General features: G+C 38.8%; 5 protein-coding genes and 2 non-coding genes across 11 annotated transcripts; 5 read left to right on the top strand and 2 right to left on the bottom strand.

The window, feature by feature from the left end:
- The first annotated feature begins 178 nt into the window (after positions 1-178).
- On the top strand, positions 179-2659 carry LOC106426974 (ureide permease 1-like). 3 transcript variants are annotated; one of them, XM_048740723.1, is made up of 8 exons: positions 179-350; positions 556-607; positions 710-978; positions 1070-1208; positions 1296-1449; positions 1529-1652; positions 1733-2107; positions 2197-2659. In XM_048740723.1, the coding sequence occupies exons 3-8, from the start codon at positions 751-753 to the stop codon at positions 2347-2349; spliced, it is 1173 nt and encodes a 390-aa protein (XP_048596680.1). In that variant the 5' UTR covers positions 179-350; positions 556-607; positions 710-750; the 3' UTR covers positions 2350-2659. The 3 variants fall into 3 exon arrangements, with proteins under 3 accessions (XP_048596680.1, XP_048596681.1, XP_048596682.1); XM_048740724.1 differs by lacking the exon at positions 556-607 and having other exon boundaries at positions 195-350; XM_048740725.1 differs by lacking the exon at positions 179-350 and having other exon boundaries at positions 379-607.
- A 2030-nt stretch (positions 2660-4689) lies between these two features.
- LOC106426973 (putative F-box/kelch-repeat protein At4g39756) lies at positions 4690-5253 on the top strand. The gene has a single exon (XM_013867707.1). It carries the CDS (start codon positions 4690-4692, stop codon positions 5251-5253), a length of 564 nt encoding a protein of 187 aa, XP_013723161.1.
- Positions 5254-8941: 3688 nt separating this feature from the next.
- LOC106426972 (uncharacterized mitochondrial protein AtMg00300-like) lies at positions 8942-9394 on the bottom strand. Its single transcript, XM_013867706.1, has one exon. The coding sequence runs from the start codon at positions 9392-9394 to the stop codon at positions 8942-8944; it is 453 nt and encodes a 150-aa protein (XP_013723160.1).
- Positions 9395-11828: 2434 nt separating this feature from the next.
- On the top strand, positions 11829-13317 carry LOC106426983. The gene is made up of 3 exons (XM_013867714.3): positions 11829-12074; positions 12202-12819; positions 12912-13317. Exons 2-3 carry the CDS (start codon positions 12209-12211, stop codon positions 13099-13101), a joined length of 801 nt encoding a protein of 266 aa, XP_013723168.2. The 5' UTR covers positions 11829-12074; positions 12202-12208; the 3' UTR covers positions 13102-13317.
- A 584-nt stretch (positions 13318-13901) lies between these two features.
- Positions 13902-22284, top strand: LOC106426951. 3 transcript variants are annotated; one of them, XR_007316392.1, is made up of 11 exons: positions 13902-14165; positions 14385-14701; positions 14909-15005; positions 15084-15189; positions 15272-15345; positions 15433-15592; positions 15690-20936; positions 21030-21129; positions 21209-21325; positions 21395-21443; positions 21847-22284. It is a non-coding gene; the product is annotated as an uncharacterized LOC106426951 (transcript). The 3 variants fall into 3 exon arrangements; XR_007316391.1 differs by having other exon boundaries at positions 13903-14165; positions 15690-21129; XR_007316393.1 differs by lacking the exon at positions 21395-21443 and having other exon boundaries at positions 13903-14165; positions 15690-21129.
- On the bottom strand, positions 13925-13996 carry TRNAT-CGU. The gene has a single exon. It is a non-coding gene; the product is annotated as a tRNA-Thr (tRNA).
- A 2021-nt stretch (positions 22285-24305) lies between the features above and the next one.
- On the top strand, positions 24306-25624 carry LOC106426953 (gamma-interferon-responsive lysosomal thiol protein). The gene is made up of 5 exons (XM_013867687.3): positions 24306-24620; positions 24787-24852; positions 24970-25092; positions 25171-25257; positions 25384-25624. Exons 1-5 carry the CDS (start codon positions 24351-24353, stop codon positions 25540-25542), a joined length of 705 nt encoding a protein of 234 aa, XP_013723141.1. The 5' UTR covers positions 24306-24350; the 3' UTR covers positions 25543-25624.
- The last annotated feature ends 937 nt before the right edge of the window (positions 25625-26561 follow it).

The following is a 26561-nucleotide window of genomic DNA, read 5'->3' on the forward strand; positions in this document are numbered from 1 at the left end:
ATGAAGATATGATTATGTCAGTCGTTGACTGACGGAACTGGCAGAAAAACAGAAAAATCTAATCTGAACGCAAATCAAGAATGATCAATTTTCTACAAAATTATATTATTTAAAATAAATAGAAAAGGAGATGTCTCTATCAAATGGGTCTGCCAGTAGTATCACAGCCGCAAGCAAATTCTGAATCTTCCAATCAAATGGGACTCTATAAGCAAATAATTAAACTAAAACTTGTAACTTTTTTCTTTCTTGTCCTCTCTCTGTTCTCTGGTTATCATCTGTTGTTATACATCAAACTTAAGGACTTTTTTTTTGAGCAAATCAAACTTAAGGACAAAAGCTTCAAAAAGGTAAATTTATTTCAAGAAATCCACTAGTCAAAGATCTTTTTCTTTTTGGTCTCTCTTCTTATTGCTTCTCTAGTAATCCAAAAGATATTCTCTCTCTTGTATTGCTGTATATTGTCAGTTTTCCTGAGATTTTCATAGATCTTTGATAGAACTACAACCCTCACTTTGAATTTGATGGATTTTAATATTGTTTCTGTTCACACAGTGAAGAGTGTTTGCTTTAGATCAAGAAAGTAGTGAAATTTGGTGAAACAGAGGTTTGAGTTTTATTTATATCTTCTTGTATCAGCTTGTGTCTTGGTGTTCTGTTCTTGGAACCTTCCGTGAACTCTACTAACCTTAAATCTTCTTCTTTGCAGCACTTTTTTGTGCTTTTATAGTATACATAGAGAGTGGAAAGATGTATATGATCGAGAGCAAAGGAGGAGCAATCGCTTGTATGCTCTTGGCTCTTCTCTTCTTAGGGACATGGCCAGCAATAATGACTCTAACTGAAAGACGTGGCCGGCTTCCTCAACACACTTATCTTGACTACACAATCACAAATCTGTTAGCTGCAGTGATCATAGCGTTCACACTAGGCCAAATAGGTCCAAGCAGACCAAATTTCATCACACAACTTTCTCAAGTCAGTTACATATCCGTGTATAAATACATACATCTCGTTTGAAATCTTGTTGGAAATATTTGTTAAACTGCATATATATTTTTTATTATAGGATAATTGGCAGTCTGTGATGTTTGCAATGGCTGGCGGAATAGTTCTTAGCCTTGGAAACTTAGCAACACAATATGCTTGGGCTTTTGTTGGTCTATCAGTCACTGAAGTCGTCACATCTAGTATCACTGTTGTTATTGGTACACTCTTGTTTCTTTTCAACTACTTTTAAGTTTTAATTGATTCTTTCTTCTTCTCATGAACATTTTTGTTTTGTTTTTGCATAGGCACAACTGTGAACTATTTCTTGGATGATAGAATCAACAGAGCTGAGATCCTTTTCCCGGGCGCCGCTTGTTTCTTGATAGCAGTTTGTTTCGGCTCTGCTGTTCATAAGTCAAATGCAGCTGATAACAAATCCAAACTCCAAAACTTCAATAGGTTGAACAACATTCACAACTAGTTCTTTATTTTTGCTCTGGTTTGGTTATGTTTTAAACTAATCTATATCTTGTTTCAGTTTAGAGACTGCTTCTTCTTTCCAAATAGAGACAAATCATGCAAACAGCGGGTTAGGGAAAGAGAAAGCAAAAGAAGGGACTGCAGCTTTTCTTATAGAGCTTGAGAAACAGAGAGCTATAAAGGTGAAACATTAATATTTTCATTTTAGGTACAATCGTATGGCTATTAGTTTCTTGAAAAAAATCAAGAACTGCATTGATAGGTCTTTGGGAAAAGCACAATAATTGGACTGGCAATAACTTTCTTTGCCGGTATCTGTTTCTCCATGTTCTCTCCTGCATTCAACTTAGCTACAAACGATCAATGGCACACATTGAAACATGGGGTTCCAAAACTCACTGTGTACACCGCTTTCTTCTACTTCTCAATCTCTGCATTTGTGATTGCTCTGATACTAAACATCAGATTTCTCTATTGGCCTGTACTTGGTCTCCCAAGATCTTCTTTCAAGGCTTACCTAAATGACTGGAACGGTAGAGGATGGTCTTTCTTGGCTGGATTTCTCTGTGGATTTGGTAATGGTCTTCAGTTCATGGGTGGTCAAGCCGCAGGCTATGCAGCTGCAGACGCTGTTCAGGTTTAGACTTCATAAAATATTATTCTCTGTTCAGTGGTTTAAGAGTGCAAAAAAATAAGCAAACAAACTTATCTTTTGTTGGGTTTCAGGCACTTCCACTTGTGAGTACGATTTGGGGGATATTGCTGTTTGGAGAATACAGGAGATCATCGAGAAGAACATATGTACTTCTTATTAGTATGCTCTTCATGTTCATAGTCGCAGTTGCGGTTCTTATGGCCTCAGCAGGACATAGAAAATGATTTGAGAAAGTTCACATAGAAAACATCTACAATTTCAACTGCTAAAACTAAAAGGAACACAGTTTTAGTTCATGAATTTGTCATGATTTTGTCCATGAAATCAGCTCTTGAAACTGTCCTTTTAAGGATGGAGAAGAGCCCTAAAAGAATATTAAGTACCTTCACTAATGGCTGTAGCATGTTCAAAAGTGTTAAGATGGTTTCTTTCCTCTTAGTTATCTTTCAACATCAATTTTATGTTTACATGTTTGATATAACATGGAGCTTAAACATAGTATTTGATATGATTATTTTTAGACGTTGTTATGTTCTTGGTGTTCTTGGTAATGGGTAGTGCTCCTCATAAGCTCCATGTTATGTTCTCCCCTTTCATCGCTCATGATACCAACTCTAGCTATGGCTAAGCTTTCCTCAAGAAGAGGATCTAAATCCACAATCCTCACCACGCCTCTCAACTCCAAGATCCTACAAAAACCCACTGGCACATTCAAGACCTGAATTCGATTCTTGGATTCCCCTTATGTGCAGCTCGGGTTACCAGAACGATGTGAAAACGCTGATTTCTTCACCTCAAACAACATTGATGATAGACACTACATGATCCTTATAATTCTTTCTCGACTTCAAAGACCAGCTTGTGAAGCTCCTCCAGACAATGCGACCGAACTGTCTTCGCGGACATGTTCTTTCAGTGGGCTACTGGAGCTGCTGAGAAGTTCAGTGTACCAAGACTTCTGTTCCACGGCACTAGCTACTTCTCTCTATGCTCTGATTGTTCATCAGAGTGCATAAACCAAAAAAAAAAAGAGTTAGAGAATATTATTATATGTTTTAAAATAAAAGTTAATTTTCTTTTAAGATTGATTTTAACAGCAGTTTTACATCTCTCTGTTTTTAATTTATAAAATTATAATTATTTTTAAATAAGATTTTAATATTTTAATATTTTATTTTTATCATTTTCGATTTTAAAATATTAAATAGCTTAAATTTATCATAAAATTATATTTATCTTCAACAAGAATATATATTTATCTCATAGTAATATTAATACTTATTATATTTTCGAATTTTACTTTATGTATTTGTAAAATATAAAAAAATTAGGGTAAAATTATCTTATCATATACTACAAGATAAGATAATCTCAAAAAACGAAAAAAAAAAAATTCAAATTTAAAATAGTAAATATGATATATTCGTAATTATCCGTATGATGCCGACTATATGAATACAGTCCAGATGGTATTAGTGTATTTAAACCTAGGATGACGAAGTGTTTGTTATAAATAGACCAATCATCCAAACCTTACGTAACCAAATCAATCATGTATATTTACATAAATCCGGATGTGGAACCAGAACTGGAAACAATATGTCTGTTTCTTAAGGATGCAACAATGAGTTTATATCAAAACTTGTTAAATCTTTCCAGCTTTATCTACAAATCATTGCCTACTTTTGCTCCGACTCCAACCACCACCGCCGCCGCTGTGAATCCAGATAGCGAACCATACCTCTCACCGGTGTGAAAAAGGCGTTTGTTCCTTTTTTTTTTTGTTTTTGTTCTTTTTAATTGACTTATTGTTGCTTTTAGATTTAATTATTTAATAAAGCGGTAGTTTCAATAAGTAAACTATTCTTAGTTTAAGTTCTTGGCAAACATCGAATGGTATGATATTTGATCATGGTTTTGATTTAAAGTTGCAAAGTTTTTGTTCGTCTCCCTCATATAGACTGTATTGTTGAACAGCTCTATTATGTTTCAAATCCAAACCCTTGGCTTTTTTAATTACTAATTTTCAGTACCCAGACCTTGTTTTGCCATTTGTTACTAGTCTTGAATGTCTTGTTATTTCATTATTGATTAAGGCTAAACTCAATCTGATTACAAAGAGTAGAGCTCGTGGATCTTTCTAACAAAAATAAAGTTTCAGAGATCGAACGCAATTTTTTATTGTGGTATTGTCCCTAACTATCCAAGTTATTTTGATATGCCGATTATATGAATAGGTATAGTTCGGATATGATTGGAGTGATTACTACACCAAAATAGAATCAGGATAACAAAACAGTTTTGTTATAAATAGACAAGTCTACAACAACTATTAATTATATTCAGAGGTTCACCATCATGGTTCTTCTTCATATTCTCCTCATGTACCAACATCAAATATCGGTACGGATGGTTACACACTCAAACAATACTGCACCGCTCCCATGTCATCCCATGTTGGTCCGTGATAACGGGAGTAGCTCCACATGGCGAGAAGCCCCTAAGATGAAAGTGGCTAGGGAAGAATCCCGTTGCGGGCAATTGTTGATGGGGAGATATACGTGATGGGAGGTTGCAAGGCAGATGAAACGAAGAATTGGGCCGAGGTGTTCGACCCAATTACGCAAACGTGGGAATCTTTACATGACCCTGGCCCTAGTCTCCTCCGCTCCTCTTTAATCAAGACAATATACGGGAGAGAGGGAAAGGCTTACGTTAGTAACACCGAGAATACAAATTATTTTTATGATCCAAAGGAGCTGAGATGGGGCGTTGCAAAAGTGGCACTCAATGTTGAGAGAATGTGTGATATAGCGAATGTTTTGTACGCTTTTGATGATAAAAACTATTTCTCGTGGTATGACACAAAGCGTGAAGAGTGGAGAATGGTCAAAGGCTTGCAGATACTGGTGAGGAATTGTTGTGATAGTGTTATTGACATAGCTAACTACGGTGGGAAACTCTTAGTCTTGTGGGAGAAGAAGCAGCCTAATAAGTGGTATGAGAAGAACATTTGGTCCTCGGTGATTGCACTTGAAAGACGCTTTGGTGATGAAGTTTGTGGAATTGTTGAGTGGGCTACCATTGTGCTCACAGTTCCCAGATCATATGTTTTCTTGCGTTGCTAAGTGGACACAATATGAAAAAATGATTTTTTTTTTGTTTTATTGACTTTTTGTTTAAAGTTACTAATCACCACTCTTTAGTACCCAAATCTTGTTTTCACCTTTGTTACTAATCTTGAATCTCTTGTTATTTCATTACTGTTTAAGCCTAAATTCGATTTGAAACTGTCAAAGACATCTTTACTAGAGTGGTTAGTGGATCTTTCTAACAAAAAGGGTTTTAAAGAGGGAACACTTTCTTGTGCTTGAAATATAACACTAAACCAATATACAAAAATCCGCACCCAGTACCTATTACAAGCAAAACCAATCAGAACATGGCCGCCGGGATCTCTGATGAAGACATAGTCTTGTAGATTCATCCCAAATACCTCGGTTACAGCCGCAGAAATGGCAGCCACAAAGGTTGCTATCAAATGTTCCACATCATATAAACAAAGCACTATTGGACAATATATAGGTACTGTGGTAATTCTTCTCTCTTGAGTTAACTTATAGGTGCGACTTAAGTCTATTATTAATATGGTATCATAATCTATGGTTTAGCACATCATAAACTTTTCCACGTAAACAGTTTTTACTTGTGTCACATGCTCAAATAGCCCATATTGTTGTGGTTTCTAAAATGTTGGAATTATTATAGTATCTCTGAGGTGTTGCATTTTGACTGTTTCTATTGGACCGTTTCTCACTCACATCTCGAGAGAGCCTATCAAATATTCCACATCGTCTATCAAATATCCCACATCGTGTACGACAAAAAAATTGTTGGATATGATTTTGGGTGTGAGTTAGGTTCATTACTAATAGTTACTTATATTGTTGTGACGGATATGAGAAGATAGAGATTAACAGATAGATAAACAATAAATAAAGACACAGAGATTTAACGTGGTTCACCCCTAACGGCTACGTCCACATGCAATAAGATTTTATTGATGGAGGAATTGCAGAGATCTGTCTACAAGAAGATCAAATCTATTTTTTCTACGGCTGTTTATTAGGTTTAGAGGAGACATAAGATATATAGTTGTGTCCCAGAAAACCCTAGCTCTAGTGGGCCTCAAAAGACTAAGGCCCAACAGATTCAAGGCATTATTCAACAAATATCCACCTTGACTTGAATCCTCCATAATCAGATGTACCAGAATGCACTTCTTCATGCTCAGAATACAGATGTACCAGACTTTCTCTTTGCTCAGATATTCCATCGAACTCATATGTCAGATGTCCCGTCGGACTAGATGCTCTCTTCGAGCCAGGTGCCCCTCAGGGCCAGATTTAACAGCTTGAGATGTTGAACAAATCAAGAAAATACTTGAACTTGCTATGAAGAACCGGCTTAGTGAACATATCCACATGATTATCAGCTGTTCCTACTTTTTTCACTTCAATCCTCTTCTCATCTCTCAGAAAATGGTATCTTACATCGATATGCTTGGTTCTCTCATGATGAACATGATCCTTGGCTAAGCAAATATCATTTAAGCTATCATAGAACACAGTAGCCTGATCATGATGAAGACCAAGATCACTGACTAATCCTGTCAACCATATTGCCTCCTTAGCAGCTTCTGTCAATGCCATATACTCTGCCTCAGCTGGACAAAGTCAATGTCGACTGCAAAGTTGCCTTCCAACTCACAACAGAACCACCTAAAGTAAATATGTAACCAGTCATAGATCTCCTCCTGTCCACATCTCCTGCATAATCCGAATCATAATACCCAGTAACCAGTCTTGGATCCTTGTCTCCATAGACAAGTCCAACATCAGATGTACCCTTAAGGTACCGGAAAATCCTCTTCACAGCCATCCAGTGCTCCTTTCGCGGCTGAACCATGAACCTACACACAACATTGACTGCATGTGCAAGACTGGCCTTGTACATACCATATCATACATCAGACTTCCTACATCGCTAGCATAAGAAACTCGTGACATATAATCGATTTCCCCTTCAGACATTTCATCACTCATGATAGGGTGAAAATTTGCAGCACATGGAGTATCAATAGGCTTAGCATTAAGCATCTGAAATCTTGTCAAGACCTTCTCAATGTAGGTCTTTTGTGACAAGAACAACTTCTTCTTTGTCCTATCCCTGAAGATTTTCATTCTTAGAATCTTCCTCGCATCACCCAAATCTTTCATCTCAAACTCAGAACTCAGTAGCTCTTTCAGTTTCTGAAATATCACACTTCTTCTTGGCAGCTATCAGCATGTCGTCTACATACAACACCAGGTCGATATACGACCCATCCTCCACCTTGCTCATGTAGACACAAAAATCATAAGGACTCATGTCGTAGCTCAACTTGACCATATAGCTGTCAACCCTCTTGTACCACTGTCTAGGAGACTGCTTAAGTCCATACAGCGACTTTCTCAACTTGCACACGTTATCTTCCTTACCAGAAACCAAAAAACCCTCAGGCTGAACTACTATCGCCACTAGCACTCTGATAGAAGTTTTTCTAACCACAGGTGAGAAAATCTCATAGTAGTCCACGCTTTCTCTTTGACTGAAACCTCTAGCAACAACTCGAGATTTAGACTTGACTCCCTCTTCTGGTGATTGACCTTCTTTTAGCTTATAAATCCACTTACAAGTAACAACCTTTCTCCCATGTGATAGTGTGACCAGATCCCATGTGTGATTTTTCTGATGAGATTCCATTGAAGTAAACCATTTATCAGACGCATAACTTGAAATGGCTTCTCTGTAAGTAGACGGCTCGTAAGTGTCTACTTCCTCTGCAAACCCACCATATCGTCAAACTGATATCTCTCTGGTGGCCTGACATCGACTCTCATTGGTCTGTCTTTAGCAATACTGCGTTTTTCAGACTCAATACATTGATTTCCAGAATTAGAAGATTTAGGCTGCTCATCAGATCGCTTGCTCTTCCTGAGGATCGATTGATCTCGTGTTGTCGGACATCGATCGGAGATCTCTGCCATCGCCTAATCTTGTATCTGGCATAGATCAATCGCTCTGGATCGGTCGATCTTGGGTAGTCCGACTGCACTTCCTGCAGCTCTACCTGCTTGTCAACATCCTCCTGCTCTGTTAAAATGGACTCAGCTGAAACTTTGAACATAGAACTGCATCAAACACAACGTTCATGCTCATAACAACTTGTTTCTCAGATGGAGACCAAACTCTGTATCCCTTGACACCATCTCCATAGCCCATAAACACTCCTTTCTTCGCTCTTAGTTCCAGCTTTGCTTTATTAACATGATAGTAAACCGTGCAACCAAAGACTCTCAGAATAGAATAATCAGCAGATCTGCCTGACCAGACTTCATTAGTTATTCGACACTCGATCCAAGTATGCGGTCCCAGATTGATCAAATAACAAGCCATATTCACTGCCTCAGTCCAAAACATCTTCTCTAAACCAGCATTAGAAAGCATGCACATCACTCTCTCCAGCAATGTCTGGTTCATTCTCTCTGCCTGTGGTGTATACCTGATTGTATGATGCCTAGCAATCCCTGCATCCTTACAAAACTGATTGAACTCTGTTGTACAGAATTCTAGACCATTATCAGTACAAAGCCTCTTAATCTTCTTCTCAGTTTGATTCTCCACCAGTATTTTCCACTCTTCGAAGCTGTTGAAAGCTTCACTTTTGTGCTTCACGACTGTTATCCAAGTCTTCCTTGAATAGTCATCAATCATCTACACAAAATACCTATGATCCTTCAGCGACTCCACCTTGGAGGGACCCCAACAATCTGAATGGATGTAATCCAGCATGCCTTTTGTTTTATGAACAACCTTAGGAAACTTCTTTCTGTGCAGCCTCCCAAACACACAGTGCTCACAGAACTCAAGGCTCTTGGTCTTATGACTACAAAGAAGATCCTGCTTCGACAGAATATGCATCCCACGCTCGCCCATATGTCCAAGCCTCATATGCCACAACTTGTCAATATCTTCTTTGCGAACCTCTGGAAATGCAACATTTGCTGAACTTGAAACTGTAGAACCTTCTAGTAAATACAAAGTACCATGAATGAAACCTCTGAGAATCACATATGAACCCCTGTAGACACTCAGAACTCCATCTCCACCTGGATACTTGAAACCTTTGCTATCCAAAAGACTAAGTGATATCAAGTTCTTGGACATAGATGGAACATGTCTAACTCCAGTCAACGTGCAGACTCAACCATCATGTGTCATGGGCTTAATAGAATCGATTCATGCAATATCGCAAGCAAAGTCATTCGCCATCTTGATATTGCCATCAGTCACTGCTAGAGATGTCAAATGGGCGGGTTGGACCTATTTGGGCATGTCCATATGGACATGTCTTTTTGCTGGACAGTTTTGGTCAACACCCAAATAAGACCATGTCCAAATAAAACCATACCCAAAAAGGACCATGATCGTTGGGCTGCCCATGGGGTCGAGACGCCTATTTAGTATATATAACTTAATTTTTATTGTATAAAATGTAAATATACTAAATTTCGTATATATTATAGACTTAAACTTTATTACTTTGCAATTTGAATTTTTACGAGAAAATTTGTTCTGTGATTTTGATGAAAAATATGACTTTTGGTTTCTGGAAAACATGATTTTGCGGTTTTGACCGATAAAATATAATTTTAACAGAAAATTGCAATTTTGTAGTTTTGGCGGAAAAACACAATTTTATGGTTTTGATGGAGAAAATGTAATTTTTACGGGAAAAAATGATTTTCGGTTTTGGAGAAACTCGATTTTATGATTTTTGTAAGACAAATTAAAATTGTATTTTTTTCCCTAATTTCTTAAACCTAGATATTTTACCTATTTGGACTACCCAATGTCGAGATGGTCTTGCCTGGTTTTGTCCATGAGCCCAATTGGGCTTGTCCATTTAAACATATTTAAATTTGGTCTAATATGGGTGTGTCCATATTAACCCATAATAATTTGGACACAGGCCGCCCATAAATAACCCGTCCATTTGACATCCCTAGTCACTGCCTCATACTCTGAGAACTATTCTCTCTTTGGACACATATGATAAGATGTGCCTGTGCTAGGACCCACACATCTCTCTGTGCCAGGACCCACACATCTCTGGGATGTGTTTTTCCATGAGCAACCAATGCAATATCTTCTTCGGACAATCAGATTCCCAATATCATTTCTCTTTGCAGTAATTGCAAATATCAATTGGTTTAGGACTTTTGAAAATGACTTTTTGTCTTTCGACTTCTTGCCTTTTCCAAAGTTCTTTCCACCACCTACAAACAACCCATAAGCTTGGTCGTCTGTACCAGAACCAGATGCCTTGTGTCGCAACTCTCTGCTATGAAGTGCCGACCTGACTTCCTCCAAACTCATTGTATCCTTATTCCTTATGAATGACTGAACAAAGTTTTCATAGGAGTTTGGTAGTGATACCAACAAAATCAGTGTCGCATCCTCATCCTCCACCTTAACATCAATATTCTTCAGATCCAACAAGATGGAATTTAGACTGTTAAGATGATCTTGGAGTTGTGTACCTTCCTGCATCCTTAGAGCGAAAAGATGTTGTTTCAGAAGTAACTTCTTAGTCAGAGACTTCGTCATATATAAACTCTCTAACTTCAACCACAAATCAGCTGCATCATCAACACCGGAAACTTTGATGATGATCTCATATGCCAGACACAACAAAACTTTTGAATACGCCTTATCTTTAATAACCTCCATCTCAGCAGTAGCATGTTCAACTTTCTTCCCTAACAACAATGTCCAAAGACCTTGTTGCTTCAGCAACGCCTTCATCTTGATTTACCAGAGACTGAAACTGTTCCTTCCAGTAAACTTATCGAGCTTCATATTCAACTCAGACATCTTCTCACCAGATTCAACCCGAAGCTCTGATACCAGTTTGTTGTGACGGATGGATAAAAAATAAAGAAAGATTTAACGTGGTTCACCCATAACGGCTACGTCTACGGGCAAAAAGAAATTTATTAATAGAGGAATTATAGAGATCTGTCTACAAGAAGATCAAATCTAGTTTCTCTACGGCTGCTTACTAGATTTAGAGGAGGCACAAAATATATATAGTTGTGTTCCAAAAAATTCCAAAACTAGTAGGCCTCAAGAGACTAAGGCCCAACAGATTCAAGACATTATTCAACAGATATGAAAAGCGGTTAAAACTGAATTCAACATATCCCTAAAAAAGATATGGACACAAAGGTCAAAGATTCTTTATTGAGATGAAAAAAGAACAAGATAACAACAAAACGTAATTTTGTCTGTCCTTCCCAGCTTAATGTTGATCAGATACTCTGTATCATCAATGTTATCTTTCAGCAGCAAACACAAATTCATAATCAAAATGATGAAAACAAAAAGAAGAACATGTTTTTGGACAGCAAGTCAGCAAGTAAAACGCTTTGTTCTTTAAGACTTTAACTAGTGCCAAGACCAACGTATATCAAGCCACGTGTTAAAAAAAGTCAAACCTATTCGATGGAGCACAGTTTCTAAAATAGACCATGCCATAGGAGATCAGCTTCTAAAGTGGTAACAAACTAACAAAAAAAAAAACAGATAAGAAAAGCCGACATGGCGCCAAACGCAGCCAATGGGTTAGTTAAAAGTTCCGAACATTACGACATACCTTTCGTTCTGTTATCCCCCTAAACAGACAAGGAACAGAACCAAACCCTAGATCCCCCTTTTCTTCATCTTAGTTTTGTCTAAGAAAAATTCACAACTTATCCAAGTGTGAAGATGAATCATCACTGAATCAAGATCGTTTTAAACTAAAATCACGGTCTAGGTTCGGTCTGATCAAATCATCTTCCAGGTTTTTTTTTTTATATAATAGATTTTGTTTTCTGTAGATGTCTTTGATGTTTATTGCTTTTTGATGAACCCTAGAAAATGGCTTAAAAGAGGCATTGATGATTATTGCTCTTTGATTGTTAATTTAGGTTTGTTATGGGGTCAGAACATGATCACGATGAAAACAAACAAGTTTCAGAAGAACCTTTATTAGAAGATGAAAACCGAGATGGTGAGCATAAAAAGATCCTTTCAGAAGATATTGTAATCATCCACTCGGAAACACATTCAAGATCCTCCTCTTCATCATCTTCATCTTCTTCGTATTCATCGCCACCAAAACATCTACCAGAGACAGATTCACCTCCTGTTCAAGTAATGGACAGGGATGATAATAGCAACTATGACCCTGGCAGGATCCCATCTTCGGTTTTCGAGACAAGCAAATCGAATTTGCAAGCTGATTGGAGCTGCGCTTCGAATGAATCTCTCTTTAGTATTCATATAGGGAGAAACAGTTTCACTGTTGATGCCATGAAATCAGGTGAGCTCTACAAATCAGGAGAGTTGCTAGCTTATAGTCCTGAGCTTCCTATGCCGCCACCACCAGGAAAAGAATCAGACCCTTTAGTCGAGTCATCGGCGAAAGTTGTTGATTCAGATGATGATGAGAAAGAACAGCCTCCTGCTGTTTCTTGGAAAACTCCTACAAAGTCTTACCGTTCTAACCGGAGCTCAAACAGCACGCATTCCTTCTCTTTCCCCATGTAATAATCTCTCCATCATCCTCTCTTATGCCTTTTGTTTTAGCTTTTCTTTTGTTGGATTTGGTTTAGTGAAAGTCTTTTTTAAATTACAGTTTAGCAGGAGCTGCAAGTGATTCAGCAAGTGTAGAAACAGGGGAAAAGAAGAAACAAGAAAAGCAATCAGAAGAGACAACAAAACAACCAGCAGAAGTAGAAAACCAGAAGAATTCAACAATGTGTGGTTGGTTCTCATGGTTTCCTTCATGTCCTTCGTGTTGTTCTTTACGTTCTCCATGTTCTTGAATTCGTTTTTTGCTTTGTGTGTGTGTTTACGGATTAGTTGTGACCCTCTTAACCGGTTGAGTAAACCAGTTAAATGGAAATCATGTTAAGTCATGTGTTAACATAAGTAAGTTAGGTTAACTATTAATGAATCAAATGGTTTAGGTTGTTGTAAGAGAGCAAGGTGGACTCTCGCAGGTCTATTGAAAAGTGTTAATATGCCAAGAGCTTGGAAACTTTGTGTGGTTATGTGAGGTTGGTTCCATAAAGCATAACTCTAGTTTCTAGCCTGAGCAATTGTCATGAGTCTCATGACCGTTGACCAGTGGGATCACCGTCCGTCTCTCAGACCTGTTTCTCCATGAGCCTCCATTAAAACCGTTGCCCCGAGTTCTAGTTGTCTCTAGTCTCATTCATATTGTATCCAATGTTTCGCGCAGAACATCTCCTGTCGTTTGCATTGTTGTTGGTTGCAGAAGAATTCAAAAACCAAAACTCAATTAGGAATTTATGAAATTATCATCTATAGATGCTCTTCGGTTTTCAATTCTGATTCAAGATCCCTTGTGAGCCTATAGTTGCATTCCAATATCAAAAAGAAAAAAAAACAAGAACTTTGAATAACTGAGAGTCTGATGAGCAAAAACATTTCGAAACTACTCTACACACACATTTTTAAAGAGGTTTAACTCAAAAACAAGATTTGAGAATTTTCTAATTACTTTTTAGTGTATTCATCATATCTGCAGCTTTTGGAAAGTATCAGTTAACCAAGTTATCATAGCCGAGTGAGTAATGGAATGATTGGAGCTGTTTTCGTGTTTGTCGGCCAAAAAATTAAATAAGCCCCCGGCGAGGATCGAACTCACGACCTTTCGCTTACGAAGCGAACGCAATACCACTATGCTACGGAGGCAATTTGTCCTATGTCTGAAACGTCTCTTTTAAAAATTGCAGACCAAAGAAGCTTCGTTCAAACTTTCGACGGGAAGGAGACGAGAGAGAGAGAGAGAGACACCGCCGGAAATATGTGCGGCGTTCGTATCGAGCTCTCGACACCTCTCTTAGAACCTCGTTTCGAACAAGTAAAATCTCTTCTCCGACCTGACTTGTGATGCTTTAGATCTCTTACCGTTAGGGGCTTTGTAGGATGAACTTCAAACTCTGTTCTGACATCTGAGTAGAAAGAAAAGATTACTCTTTTCAGTTTCTTAATGATAATTGTATTGAGAGATGAGTCTTACTTGATGTTTTTGATTCTGATATAAGTTTACTTTGGAATTGCTGATTTTGGTGTTTTACAGTTCTCTGTTGAAGATTTGAATCCTGATAGTGTAGGCGAAAAGAAGATTCTTCTTCAACCAACAATCTGTGACTCTCTCTGTTCTTGAGGCTAGTGAAGGAGCTTCTAAGCTTTAGAATACTACTCCTACTACTTTGTACGGGTGAATTGCATTTTATAGGTTCCCCATTGCAGCTCAGAGGAGCTACTCTCTGTAATCCAGCCATTGGTGGAAGGAGTTGATTGAATGGGAAAGGAACTTAGTTATACCAAGACCTGAAGATCAGTCAATTTCGTCGCTTTGCAGAATTCAAGAAGAGAAAGGCAATGATATTTCAGGTACTGCTTAATTTCGTCAGATTCCTCCAGTTCTGTCCAAATGTCATAAGCCTGGCAAGGTTTAGTTTTAGGATTTTCGTTGTTCTAAAGGAATCAGTGAGGCGGCGACTTCACTACATAGCATTTTTCACGTATGAGTTATGTTTTATTTTTAAAAAAATATGCTTTACACTAAATGCTTCATGTTTGTACTATTGGCATGAACAGGGAGAAAAAGAAGTTGTCCCAGTAGCTGTTCTATTCTCTGGTGGATTAGATTCAGTGATTCTAGCTGCTCTATTGGATCAGTGCCTTTATCCAAAATGTAAATTGTTCTTGTTTTCACTATTATTGTCTTCTGCCTTCAATTCTGAAACTAATTAAAAGATATTACTCTTTTCAGATGAAGTTGATCTACTTAATGTCAGTTTTGATGGTGCAAATGCTCCTGATAGGATCTCCGCCAAGGCTGGAGTAAAGGAACTTAAAAAGATTGCACCGTTGAGAAGGTTTAACTTTAAAAACCTTGATGTATAGGTCTATTACTATTCTATCCACTTTCTCCTTCTGTGAATGCAAACGTTCTTGCAGGTGGAAACTTGTCAAAACTAGCATTCGAGACAAAGCGTGCCATGTCACTCATAAATCCTGCGGATACTTACATGGTAAACTTCAAAGTCTTTGAGGATTTCTCTCATTACATTCCTCAAAACTTGATGACAACTGGACAATCTGTTGTGCAAATGTTATAGGACCTTAACATTGGAACAGCACTCTGGCTTGCTGCTCGCGGTGATGGTTGGATCCACAAAGAAAGAGAAAATCAAACAGTAGAATACTGCTTGTTGGCGCTGGTCCTGATGAACAATTTGCTGGTTATGGTAGGCACAGAACAAAATATAGAAACGGGAGGTATATATATATATACATATGTGTCTGCATAGTTTTCTCTATGGATGTAAACTAATAATCAACTCACAACACAAGTTTTGTTTTTTTTGTGAGACAGGAAAAGTAATGAGATAGATATTTTTCTGTAACCTCACCGAGAGATTAGAGTTAGATGTTAATCAAGACTAGAAGGTGAGCTTTTAAGGAAGAAATGCGTCACCTTGGAGTACAAGATCCTTAAGGATGATGAAGGGATGATGATAATGGAGTAAGAGAGAGAAAGAGATGAGAGGAAATGTTATTTTGATTGATACCTTCTTAAGAAAATGACAAAGAGTACTTAAAGGGAAATGCTGGCAAGGTCTAACACGTGACCAGTAAACCGGTATGCAAACCGGGAATCTTATGAAAATAGTAAAAGAGCCGTTAAGAGATAAGATCAGAGGAATATGCTGTCACAATACCCCCTGCTTGAAATCATCCTTGTCCTCAAGGATGGAATTGAGGATGCTTGGCGATGAAGTATTTGTAGAATTCCCAAGTGGCCTGTTCAGGAGTCTCACCCTTCCATTGGACTAGGACCTTAGTGACAGCAGCATTACGACGCTTAGCCATCTTAGTTTCCAAAATCTGCTCCGGTTCCTTAGAAGTGCCAAGATCAACATAGAATTGAGGAAGACCTGATGAAGCAGCTTGAGGGTTTGGGCACAGCTTCAGCTGGCTCACATGGAATACGTTGTGAATGGCTGCGCCCGCGGGTAAATCCAGTCGATAAGCAGCAGACCCGACAGTGTCTAGAACACGGAAAGGACCATAGTAGCGAGGAAATAGTTTGTGTGGTACCTTCCTGTTCTTAAGTGAGTTCTGGCTGTAGGGTTGAAGCTTCAGGTAAACATAGCTACCCACTGTGAAGGACCGTGGAGAGCGATGAGAATCAGCAGCTTGCTTGTTTCTGTTCTGAGCTCGCAGCAAGTGAAACTTCAACATAGAGATGACCTCTTCGCGTTTTTGTAGGCTCCGATCAACCAAAGCAGATTTGCTTTCACCTGGAAGGTATGGAAGATGAGTAGGAGGAGGTTGACCGTAGACTATTTCGAATGGTGTGCTCCTGATGGCAGAGTGGTATGTTGTGTTGTACCACCATTCAGCAAGAGGGAGCCATTTGCTCCATGTTTGCGGAGTCTCAGCGGTCATACATCTTAGGTAAGTCTCCAAGGTCTTATTAGTTACCTCTGTCTGCCCGTCGGTTTGAGGATGGTAGGCAGTAGAGTAACGTAGATCAACCCCATGGACCCGGAAGAGCTCTTTCCAAACGTCACTGAGGAATGTAGGATCGCGATCGCTGATTATGTCTTTAGGGAGGCCGTGAAGCTTGAACACATTGTCTAGATAGGCTTGTGCAACTTCAATAGCAGTGTAGGGGTGGGAGAGTGCTAGGAAGTGAGCCTGTTTGCTCAACCTATCAATAACCACCAATATACAGTGTTTGCCAGCAGACTGTGGGAGACCTTCAATGAAGTCTAAGCTGACTGACTCCCAAACACCGTTAGGGATTGGTAATGGATTCAGTAGACCCGGCTTGGCCACATTCTCATACTTGTTCTTCTGATAGACATCGCAATTGCGCACATAGTTCTGCACCTCGAGGCTCATTTTTGACCAAAAGAAGAGTGATTTGATCCTGTGGAGGGTTGCATCTCTGCCTGAGTGTCCTCCTATAGCCGAGTCGTGGAGCCAACGGAAGATGTGTGTTTTTATGTTCACATTGTTCCCCACGACGAGCTTTCCCTTGCGTCTTAGTTCCTCGTTGATGAAGGTGTAAGAAGGGTGGGATTTAGGGTCAGCTTGCAGCTCAGATATGATCTTGCGTAGCTTAGGATCACTCTGCCAGAGCAAACGCAGAGAGTCGTAGAAGCCTTGGTGCGCTTGAGACAACGTCATGTGTAGCAGTTGCGAACCAGAAACCCTTGAGAGAGCATCTGCAGCCACGTTTTCTTTTCCCAACTTGTATTGGATCTCAAAGTCGTACCCCATCAGCTTAGAGAGCCACATGTGTTGAAATGGTGTTGTTGCTTTTTGCTCGACCATATACTTGAGGCTCTTTTGATCCGTTTTGATGATAAAACGTCGATGAGCAAGGTAAGCGTTCCAAGCTTGGACTGCGTGGACAACAGCCATTAATTCTTTCTCGTAGACAGAGAGGGCTTGGTGTCTTGGACCCAGAGCTCTGCTGATGAAGCATATGGGGTGGTTGTCCTGCATAAGGACTGCTCCAATTCCAGTGTTGCTAGCATCAGTTTCAACCACAAACGTCTTGTCGAAGTCTGGTAGTGCTAGGACCGGAGATGAGGAAAGCGCAGACTTGAGGTTATCCAGAGCTGTATCAGCTTCGGAGTTCCATAGGAAACCATCTTTCTGCAGCAGAGTAGTGAGAGGACGAGACAAAACGCTATACCCTCGTATGAAGCGTCTGTAGTAGTTAGCAAGGCCGAGGAAACTGCGCAGTTGCTTAACAGAGGTAGGAGTAGGCCATTGCTTGATAGCGGCGATCTTGGAGGGGTCTGTTCTTACTCCTTCAGCTGAAATAAAGTGACCGAGATACTCAATTTCGGTCGCTCCAAAGGTGCACTTAGAAGCTTTGAGGTAGAGCTGTTGATGTCGCAAGATGGAGAACACTTCCTGTAGGTGTTGGAGGTGCGACTCCCAGTCAGGGCTGTAGACCAAAATATCATCGAAGAAGACCAAAAGGAACTTCCGAGATATGTCTTGGAAAACATGGTTCATCAGACTCTGGAATGTGCATGGAGCATTAGAGAGGCCGAAAGGCATTACCAAATACTCGTAGTGGCCTGCGTGAGATTTGAAGGCAGTCTTGTACACATCACTTGGCGACATCCGTAGTTGATGGAAGCCTGCGCAAAGATCCAGTTTGGTGAAGTATTTCGCTCCACCTAACTCATCCAGGAGATCTTCAAGCAGAGGTATTGGGTATTTATCTTTAACAGTTTGGTTGTTGAGGCCTCTGTAGTCCACACATAGTCTCCATGATCCATCTTTCTTTTTGACTAGGACAATGGGAGAGGCGTACGGGCTAGAGCTGCACTGTATTATACCCTGTTGTAGCATCTCCTTCAGCATTTCATCAATGGCATCTTTTTGCAGAGAGGAGTATCTGTAGGGTCGTAGGTTAACAGGGTTCGAACCGGACTGCAGGGGTATCTGATGATCAAAGCCCTCGCGAAATGGTGGAAGCGCAGTTGGCTCGGAGAACACATCGGAGAAGGATTCTAGTAGTTGTGTCAGAGCTGGATCCTTGGAGAATTCACTTTGTGGCGCTGAGATATGGCAGTAGAGAGACTCTGGTGAGAGCGGAGATGACTCTGCTACTCGCTCCCGCACTTGTAGCAAAGCTATCTGTGGTTGTTGGAGCATAAGCTTATTCAAGCTGGCTCCTTTGATCAGTTTGCAACCCGTTTTTGTAACGCCCCGCAAGTGATGTTGCAGACCGTTGAAAGTGAACTCCATACTGAGGTTCAGGAAGTCCCAGAGGATAGGCCCAAGAGTGGATAACCACTGGACTCCAAGTACAAGCTCACAGCAGTCCAGAGGCAGTGTGCGAATCTCCGAGGTAAAGGTGTAGTTTTGAACCGTCCAAGTGAAGTTGCTGCATTTAAAATTTGTCACCAAGTTGTTCCCATTTGCAGCAGCCACAGACATTGGATTTACTGCTTCTAAGCGACAACCCAGCTCGTTGGCAACCTTGATGTCGAGAAAGTTGTGTGTACTGCCTGGGTCAATCAAGATAAAGAGCTTCCTTTTTCCATACTGGCCAACCACTCTCATGCAGTTGAACGTCGTCGAGCCACTGAGAGCGTTCACTGAAATGGTAGGGGTTGGTTCGGATGTATTCTCCTCGAGGGTTTGGTCTGGGAAGATCTCAGCATCATCTACGTCGACACTCTCAGCGTCATCATCGTCACCGTCCATAACGAAAATCTGAGAGCGTTTGTGCTTGATTTGGTGCCCTGGTGTGAATGCCTCGTCACAGAACATACACAATCCTTTGGCACGACGCTCCTGCATCTCTTGGTAACTGTATTTTCGGGTGGGTTTGTCGTTGGTGTTTTTGGGGATAAAGGTGGGTTTGTTTGGTGGTGTGGGTAGTATGGGTGTTGTATTCTGAGGTTTAAAGGGTGGGTTTTTGTTTGTTGAGGGATTGAAGGGAGCTCGCTGGTAACGGTTGGGTGTGTGGGTAAGGGCGGTTTCGTGGAGGCAAGCTATTTGTGCTGCTGCAGACACTGTGGTTACTCCGAACTGACGCACATGGAGGAAAAGATGTGGGTTCATGTTCGTCAGGAATATACTGAGAGCGTGAGCCTCAGGGAGAGTGAGTCGAGTTCTAGCGTTCTCGAACTTGTCCAGATAGGTGATGATAGAGTCAGAGCCTTGATGAAGAGCCACCAGATCTGCAAGTGGGTCGTCAAAAAGGGCGTTGAAGCGACTCGATAAAGCTATCACGTAGTCGGTCCAAGAGGGAAAAACCCCAAAGCGCTCCGCCATGAAGTTGCGGTGCCATTGGAGAGCTTTTCCGCGGAGGTGCATCGCAGCAAGTCGGACCTTGAGCTCCGGCGTGGTGCCGTCTAGGTCGAAGAACTGCTCGCAGATACAGATCCAATCGCGGAGGTCTGTACCGTCAAAGGTGGGAAAACCCACTTTTGTTAATCGTCCAGCGAGACCGTTGGTGACTGGGGGAGGAGGAGGGTCTCTGGTCGGCTGTTGCGGAAAACGGAATAGATCCGGTGGGTCTGGGGGTCTGTTGGGCTCGGCGGAGGTGGGGTCCATCATTTGTGAGCCACCAGCGTCGTCGACGGGTCTTTTACCGGCTGATTGGAGCTGCGGGAGGTTCTCAAAGACCAGTCGTTCGAGCCTGTTGTAGCGGTCGTCGAGGGAGTCAGACCGTTGACGAAGCTCAGAAGATTGGCGTTCCTGGTTTGTACGGATCTCTTCGACCAGCTCCAGGAGCGTCTTTTCTTGGTTTCTCGTTTCCACCATGATGAAATCCCTAGGATTCGACTGCTCTGATACCAAAATGAGACAGGAAAAGTAATGAGATAGATATCTTTCTGTAACCTCACCGAGAGATTAGAGTTAGATGTTAATCAAGACTAGAAGGTGAGCTTTTAAGGAAGAAATGCGTCACCTTGGAGTACAAGATCCTTAAGGATGATGAAGGGATGATGATAATGGAGTAAGAGAGAGAAAGAGATGAGAGGAAATGTTATTTTGATTGATACCTTCTTAAGAAAATGACAAAGAGTACTTAAAGGGAAATGCTGGCAAGGTCTAACACGTGACCAGTAAACCGGTATGCAAACCGGGAATCTTATGAAAATAGTAAAAGAGCCGTTAAGAGATAAGATCAGAGGAATATGCTGTCACATTTTGTTTTGTTTTACAGTTGGGTTGCGTTGGATCAAGAAATGAAGTTGGATATGCAGAGGATTTGGAAAAGAAACTTAGGTCGAGATGATCGATGCATTGCAGATAATGGTAAAGAGGTAATACATATGTTGTGTGACTAGAAACTCAAATTGTTTTTCTCTTTGTGCTCTGTTCTCAAATGTTTAAAGTGTACAGGCGCGATTCCCATTCTTGGATGAAGATGTGATAAAGACTCTCCTTGACATTCCCTTGTGGGAAATAGCTGATCTTGAGCAACCAAGTGGAAAGGGAGACAAGAAGATTCTTAGACAGGTGAGTAAAAAAGCCTTAAAACATTGTAGAAATTTGATAAACCTGAAAATTGTTGCTTAAATCTTCAAGGTTGCGAAGTTGCTTGGTTTACCTGAAGATGCCTAAGAGAGCAATACAGGTAAAGAATAGGTTTCAAGTAGAGCTGGGTTGCGGGTCAAACCCGCCCCGCTTGACCCGCCAACCCGCGGGTGAACTGATTTTTTACTCAAAAAATTTGACCCGTTTGACCCGCAAGAAAAAAATATGAAATCCGCACCCGCCCCGTTTAAACCCGCGGGTGATCCGCTAGACCCGCGGATAATATTAATAATAATAAAAATTATTAATTTAAATATTTTTTATTAAAAATAACAATAAAAATTAATATTTTAAATATTTTTTATTAAAAATAACAATAAATTTAATATTTTAAATATTTTTTTATTAAAAATAATAAATATTAATCTATTTATAATTAAAATTAAATAATTTTAAAAAAAATTCTATTTAAAAATAATATTTTTTTAATTTTTTTTTTTTAGTTTTTGCGGATTGACGGGTACCCGCACTGAATTTTGACTGACCCGCACCAGCCCCGCATAAAAATCACTCAATCCGCACCCGCACCCGCGAACCAAATTTTTCAAATCACTCAATCCGCCCCGCAGCGGGTCAAATGGGGCAGGGCCCGCGGATAATGATTCATATTCCCAGCACTAGTTTCAAGAGATTTTGGATTCAAACCAGTAAAAAGTTGAAAGTTGAAAGAAGTAACCGTGCCGCAAACCAGGCCTCTGCTGGGAGCGTGAGATTCCACGCAGCATGAGACTGAAAAGACTCATTATATCTATGATCCCTAGACTAGACAGACAACCTATTGTTAGATCACATTTTTTTGTGTTGTATTGTATACATACAAACAGTGTCCTGCAAAAGTTTTAGGGGGCCTAAGGCAAAAACAATAAATGGTTTATTCAATCTTTTCCTGTGTATGTTTACAAAAAAGTTAAAATGGTGGATATTGTTAATGTGTTTATAATTTAGAGTCTAAAAAGAGAACTTAAACTAAAACATAGAAAAGTTAAACCCTAGCTGCTATGCACGTTGCTTTCTGTCCAAGAATAGACAGAATCTATCAAAAAAAACAGACACCCCAACTGCTTTTCCAATCGCAATCCCAGTTCCAAAAAACGCCCAGAATGCAAACTCTATTCTCTTGAGACGCTCAGTTTTCAATCATGAACGTTAAGGTGAGGGTTCATGATATGTAGATTTGTATTATATAATATGGTTTTGTAAGCTTATATTTTTAAGTTTATGAAATAGTGATTGACGTGTTTAGTAAAATAAATGAGTCGTGATTAGTGAAAATGTGGTGTTATGAGGAAATGAAATTATGCTATGTACATAGCAATCCTTCTAAAGCCCAACCGCCTGACGCGACGAGCCGATACTGGTGTAAGGTGACGGCCAGCCCAATGTCATATGGTTTTAGATTGAGGACAAAGACATAGCGATTCCGTTAAAGCCCATAAACCGGTTGACGAGCATGATTTTTGAAGTGACGACTAGCTCTCTTGTCATGTGCAATTTGCAAAGTGTGTTAATTTGTGAAAGATGATTGTTAATGTGATAAGAAATATTTGAGATATTCTAATTATAAGATTCCGTTGTGTCAAATGATAGATGGTATGATGCATGACTACTTCTATATTTATTATATTTGGTTGTTCAATTATATTGTTGTATGGTATGATTTGATGCATACTTCTAATTTGGATTTCTGGTTCTCTTAGATGTTCCCTTATGATCTGGTTCACTTGGTTCTTCATTTGTAGGTTCGCATCAGATAAAAATAAATTGATGATTTGCTCTCTCACGTGTTTATTCTTGCAACAACATTCAATTTTGTTAGTTACCTACTATAGAATTTCTTTTTTGTAACTTACTAATCTACTATAGTTTGTTTGTTTGTTTCTGTTTTGTTTAGCGAATATTCTTTGATGAAACCGGAAGTTTATTTAAACTTAATTTAGTGGCATTAATTAAAGGGGGAAATTTACCTTTATTTTGGTTCAAACTATACACCCACTTTAGGTTATTGATGTTTCCTAAAACTCTTAAAGTTTAGCTAGCTAAATATTGCAATTTGAAAGATGCGTCATGGCCTACTAAGACAAGTAAGTAGTAGAACCTACAGCTGGTGTACCTTTTTTTTTGTAACTTAAAACAGCTGGTGTAACTTGTTATCTTTCTAATATCAAGATTTTATTTTTTAAAACTTAGTAATATCAAAAAAAAAAAAAAAGATCACTTTTACGGTACAAGTTTTACCTTATATTTATTATGTCATGCCATTTTTAAGTGTAACCATGATTCACTGTAAGATTTTATAAGTTTTTTTTTTTTTTTTTTTTTTTTTTTTTTTTTTTTTTTTTGCTAAGAATGCTAATATCATATTAATGATGTTCAGATTTTACAAAAAAGTTAAATCTAGATAGTACTCTACCTTGGCAAAAAAGAAGAAAAAACAAGATAGAGCAAATGTGCTGAGAAGCCTAAAGATTATATAATCCAACTTGACAAGAGGTTTTGAAATTTCTTTCTATCCCTTCTTGCCATGATAGTGTTCTTGACTTCTCGATATATCATCCTAGCAATCACCACTGGTCCAATGATGTTGTTGTTATGATACACATTAGTTTTTAAAATAGACTTAGAAACTGCTCTTCACTAATTAAACATAGATAACATTAACACCTTATAAACTCTATACTGTATATAATCAAGATATGTTTACGTACGTATGGTCGAGACTCGAAATTGTATACTATTATCCCTACTCGGCGTTAGACATTGGCATCTTGAGTTACCCTCCCTTTGGACATATAAGTAAAAAAAAGGGACTCACGAGAAAAATGTTACAAATTAGTAAAAAAAAAACAGTTAGTTACCGTAACATAAAAAAATAGTATCTATAAATACATACACAAGGTAGTAGTCATGAGCACGCAACTCAAACTCTTTAGTAAGAATACTTTTAACAATGCGTTCGTCTTCTTCAAACAAGTGTGTGTTGTTCCCATGTCTCTTCTTTGCTTGCCTTCTTTTCACAATTTCAGAGAAACTCGTAGCTGGGGAATCCGACAAAGTGAAGCTCAATCTTTACTACGAATCACTCTGTCCCGGATGTCAGGTTTTTATCGTCAACTATCTGGTCAAAATCTTTGACTCTGATCTCCACACAGTCACCGACCTCAAGCTGGTTCCATTTGGTAACGCCAAAGTATCCGATAATCTGACCGTTACTTGCCAGGTTATTTTCAGTTTATCCCTCTTCTTGTTGATAACTTATTTATTAGTTTTGTCAAAAAAAAAACTTATTATTAGTCCTTCCTATTTATATGTATGACTTGTATATTTCAGTTTATCTTATACTTTTTTTTTGTAATTCTCATGTTTGGAAATATATAATGGTGAAGCATGGTGAAGAGGAATGCAAACTAAACGCCATTGAAGCTTGCGCCATAAGAACTTGGCCCGATTCGGTATAAATGAATGATATATGCATTTATTTACTTTCTGAATGGATACTATTCCCTTTTCTTTATTCATATAAATTATTGTTAAAATTTAATTTGAAAAATGAATGTTTTGGAACGCAGAAAAAGCACTACTCGTTCATAAGGTGCGTTGAAAACGACACGACAAAGTGGGAATCATGTTTAAAGAACTCTAGGAGTGAAAAGGCCATCAATGATTGTTACAACAGTGATCTCCCTAAAACGGTAGGACATAAACACACACATATATAACACAATCATATAATCGTAATAATTTTAACCGTTTTCTTTTTGCTATGTCAGCTCATACTTGGGTATGCAAACATGACTTTGAGTTTGAAACCGCAACATAAATACGTACCATGGGTTACACTCAACAGCAAACCACTCGTATAGCTCCTTATAAACTCTTCTTTGCATGAATAATCTATCTACATGCATTTTAGCATTTACGGTTTTTAATCAACTGAAAATGTTACTTTTCACTGATTGTGTTTTTGGTTTGTGGCGATGCAGAACGCAGAAAGTCCTGATGATTTTGTTGCCCAAATTTGCAAAGCGTACAAAGGAAAGGCTGCTCTCCCAAAACTCTGCAACTCCTCTGCATTCTCTAAGTCGCTTGAGAGCAAAGTGCTGAAGCTTCAAGTCTCATATGCTGATGAAGCTAGGAATTAACTATCAGATGAATTATTGAACTATGATGCATGGATTCAAGCTTATGTTACTGGACTATAATAAATAAAGATCTTTTCATAAATTTTTATGCCTGCGCGTTGATGAAACTTAAAGTTTGTTTTGTCAACAATTAGTTTTAATTAAAAACACCTAAAATTGAACTATTTTTTTGACGGCTACTATTAATTGTTAAAATGATTTCTACAAATAATTAAATATGACATCTAAATCGATACATGTGTAAAGCAACTCGTTACTTCACTAACCACACTTTTGAGTCAAGTATTAAAAATTATAATTAAAATTTGTATATATTAGTTATTTTGGATAATTTGGATACTTCAAATTATTTTTTGATATTTTGGATATTTGTTTGTTATTTTTGATTAATTTTGAATATTGTTAGTGAAGTTACCAAATACGAGATTTAAACCGGATATTTAGGATAAATTGATTATTTTATATAGATTTGGATTATGACAATTTATTCCAAATTAGAATAAAAAATGTTCGGTTAATTCGAATGAAAATATTCAAAATCCAACAAATCTCAAACCAAACACAATTTAAAATTCAAAATTACCTGATTAATATCATTTTTTTCATATCCAAATTATCTACTATCTGAGATACACGACCAAACCGAATCGATATCCAAATACCGAAGCCTAACAATAATCCAATTTCCCAGCACAACTTATATGTTCTATGTTAAACTACTTAGAACATGATTATCGGGAAAAGTGCCAATTTCGACCCAAACTATTTCAGTCGTGCCAAATACGACCCGAACAATTGATCAGTGCCAAATACGACCTCAACTCAATTATAATTCAAAAAAACTACCCGAACTTCTTAAAACGTGTCTAAATCTACATTGACTCTAACAGAAGTTAGTCAACCGTTAACAAGATAAAACGACGTCGTTTGATATACGAGGAAAAATGCCAATTTCGACTCCAACACTCTCAATCGTGCCAAATAAGACCCGAACAAATGGTCAGTGCCAAAAACGACCT

This window comes from Brassica napus, chromosome A9 (genome assembly GCF_020379485.1).
Source record: "Brassica napus cultivar Da-Ae chromosome A9, Da-Ae, whole genome shotgun sequence".
NCBI lineage: Eukaryota > Viridiplantae > Streptophyta > Magnoliopsida > Brassicales > Brassicaceae > Brassica > Brassica napus.

Excerpts from the sequence above, each read along its gene's own strand:
- LOC106426953 (XM_013867687.3), top strand. The coding sequence starts at position 24,351 with ATGCGTTCGTCTTCTTCAAACAAGTGTGTGTTGTTCCCATGTCTCTTC. Across the intron at positions 24,853-24,969 it reads TAAGAACTTGGCCCGATTCG|AAAAAGCACTACTCGTTCAT; the intron begins GTATAAATGAAT and ends TTTGGAACGCAG. Across the intron at positions 25,093-25,170 it reads ACAGTGATCTCCCTAAAACG|CTCATACTTGGGTATGCAAA; the intron begins GTAGGACATAAA and ends TTGCTATGTCAG.
- LOC106426972 (XM_013867706.1), bottom strand. The coding sequence starts at position 9,394 with ATGTCCAAGAACTTGATATCACTTAGTCTTTTGGATAGCAAAGGTTTC.
- LOC106426973 (XM_013867707.1), top strand. The coding sequence starts at position 4,690 with ATGGGAGGTTGCAAGGCAGATGAAACGAAGAATTGGGCCGAGGTGTTC.
- LOC106426974 (XM_048740723.1), top strand. The coding sequence starts at position 751 with ATGTATATGATCGAGAGCAAAGGAGGAGCAATCGCTTGTATGCTCTTG. Across the intron at positions 979-1,069 it reads TCATCACACAACTTTCTCAA|GATAATTGGCAGTCTGTGAT; the intron begins GTCAGTTACATA and ends TTTTTATTATAG. Across the intron at positions 1,450-1,528 it reads AAACTCCAAAACTTCAATAG|TTTAGAGACTGCTTCTTCTT; the intron begins GTTGAACAACAT and ends ATCTTGTTTCAG.
- LOC106426983 (XM_013867714.3), top strand. The coding sequence starts at position 12,209 with ATGGGGTCAGAACATGATCACGATGAAAACAAACAAGTTTCAGAAGAA. Across the intron at positions 12,820-12,911 it reads CATTCCTTCTCTTTCCCCAT|TTTAGCAGGAGCTGCAAGTG; the intron begins GTAATAATCTCT and ends TTTAAATTACAG.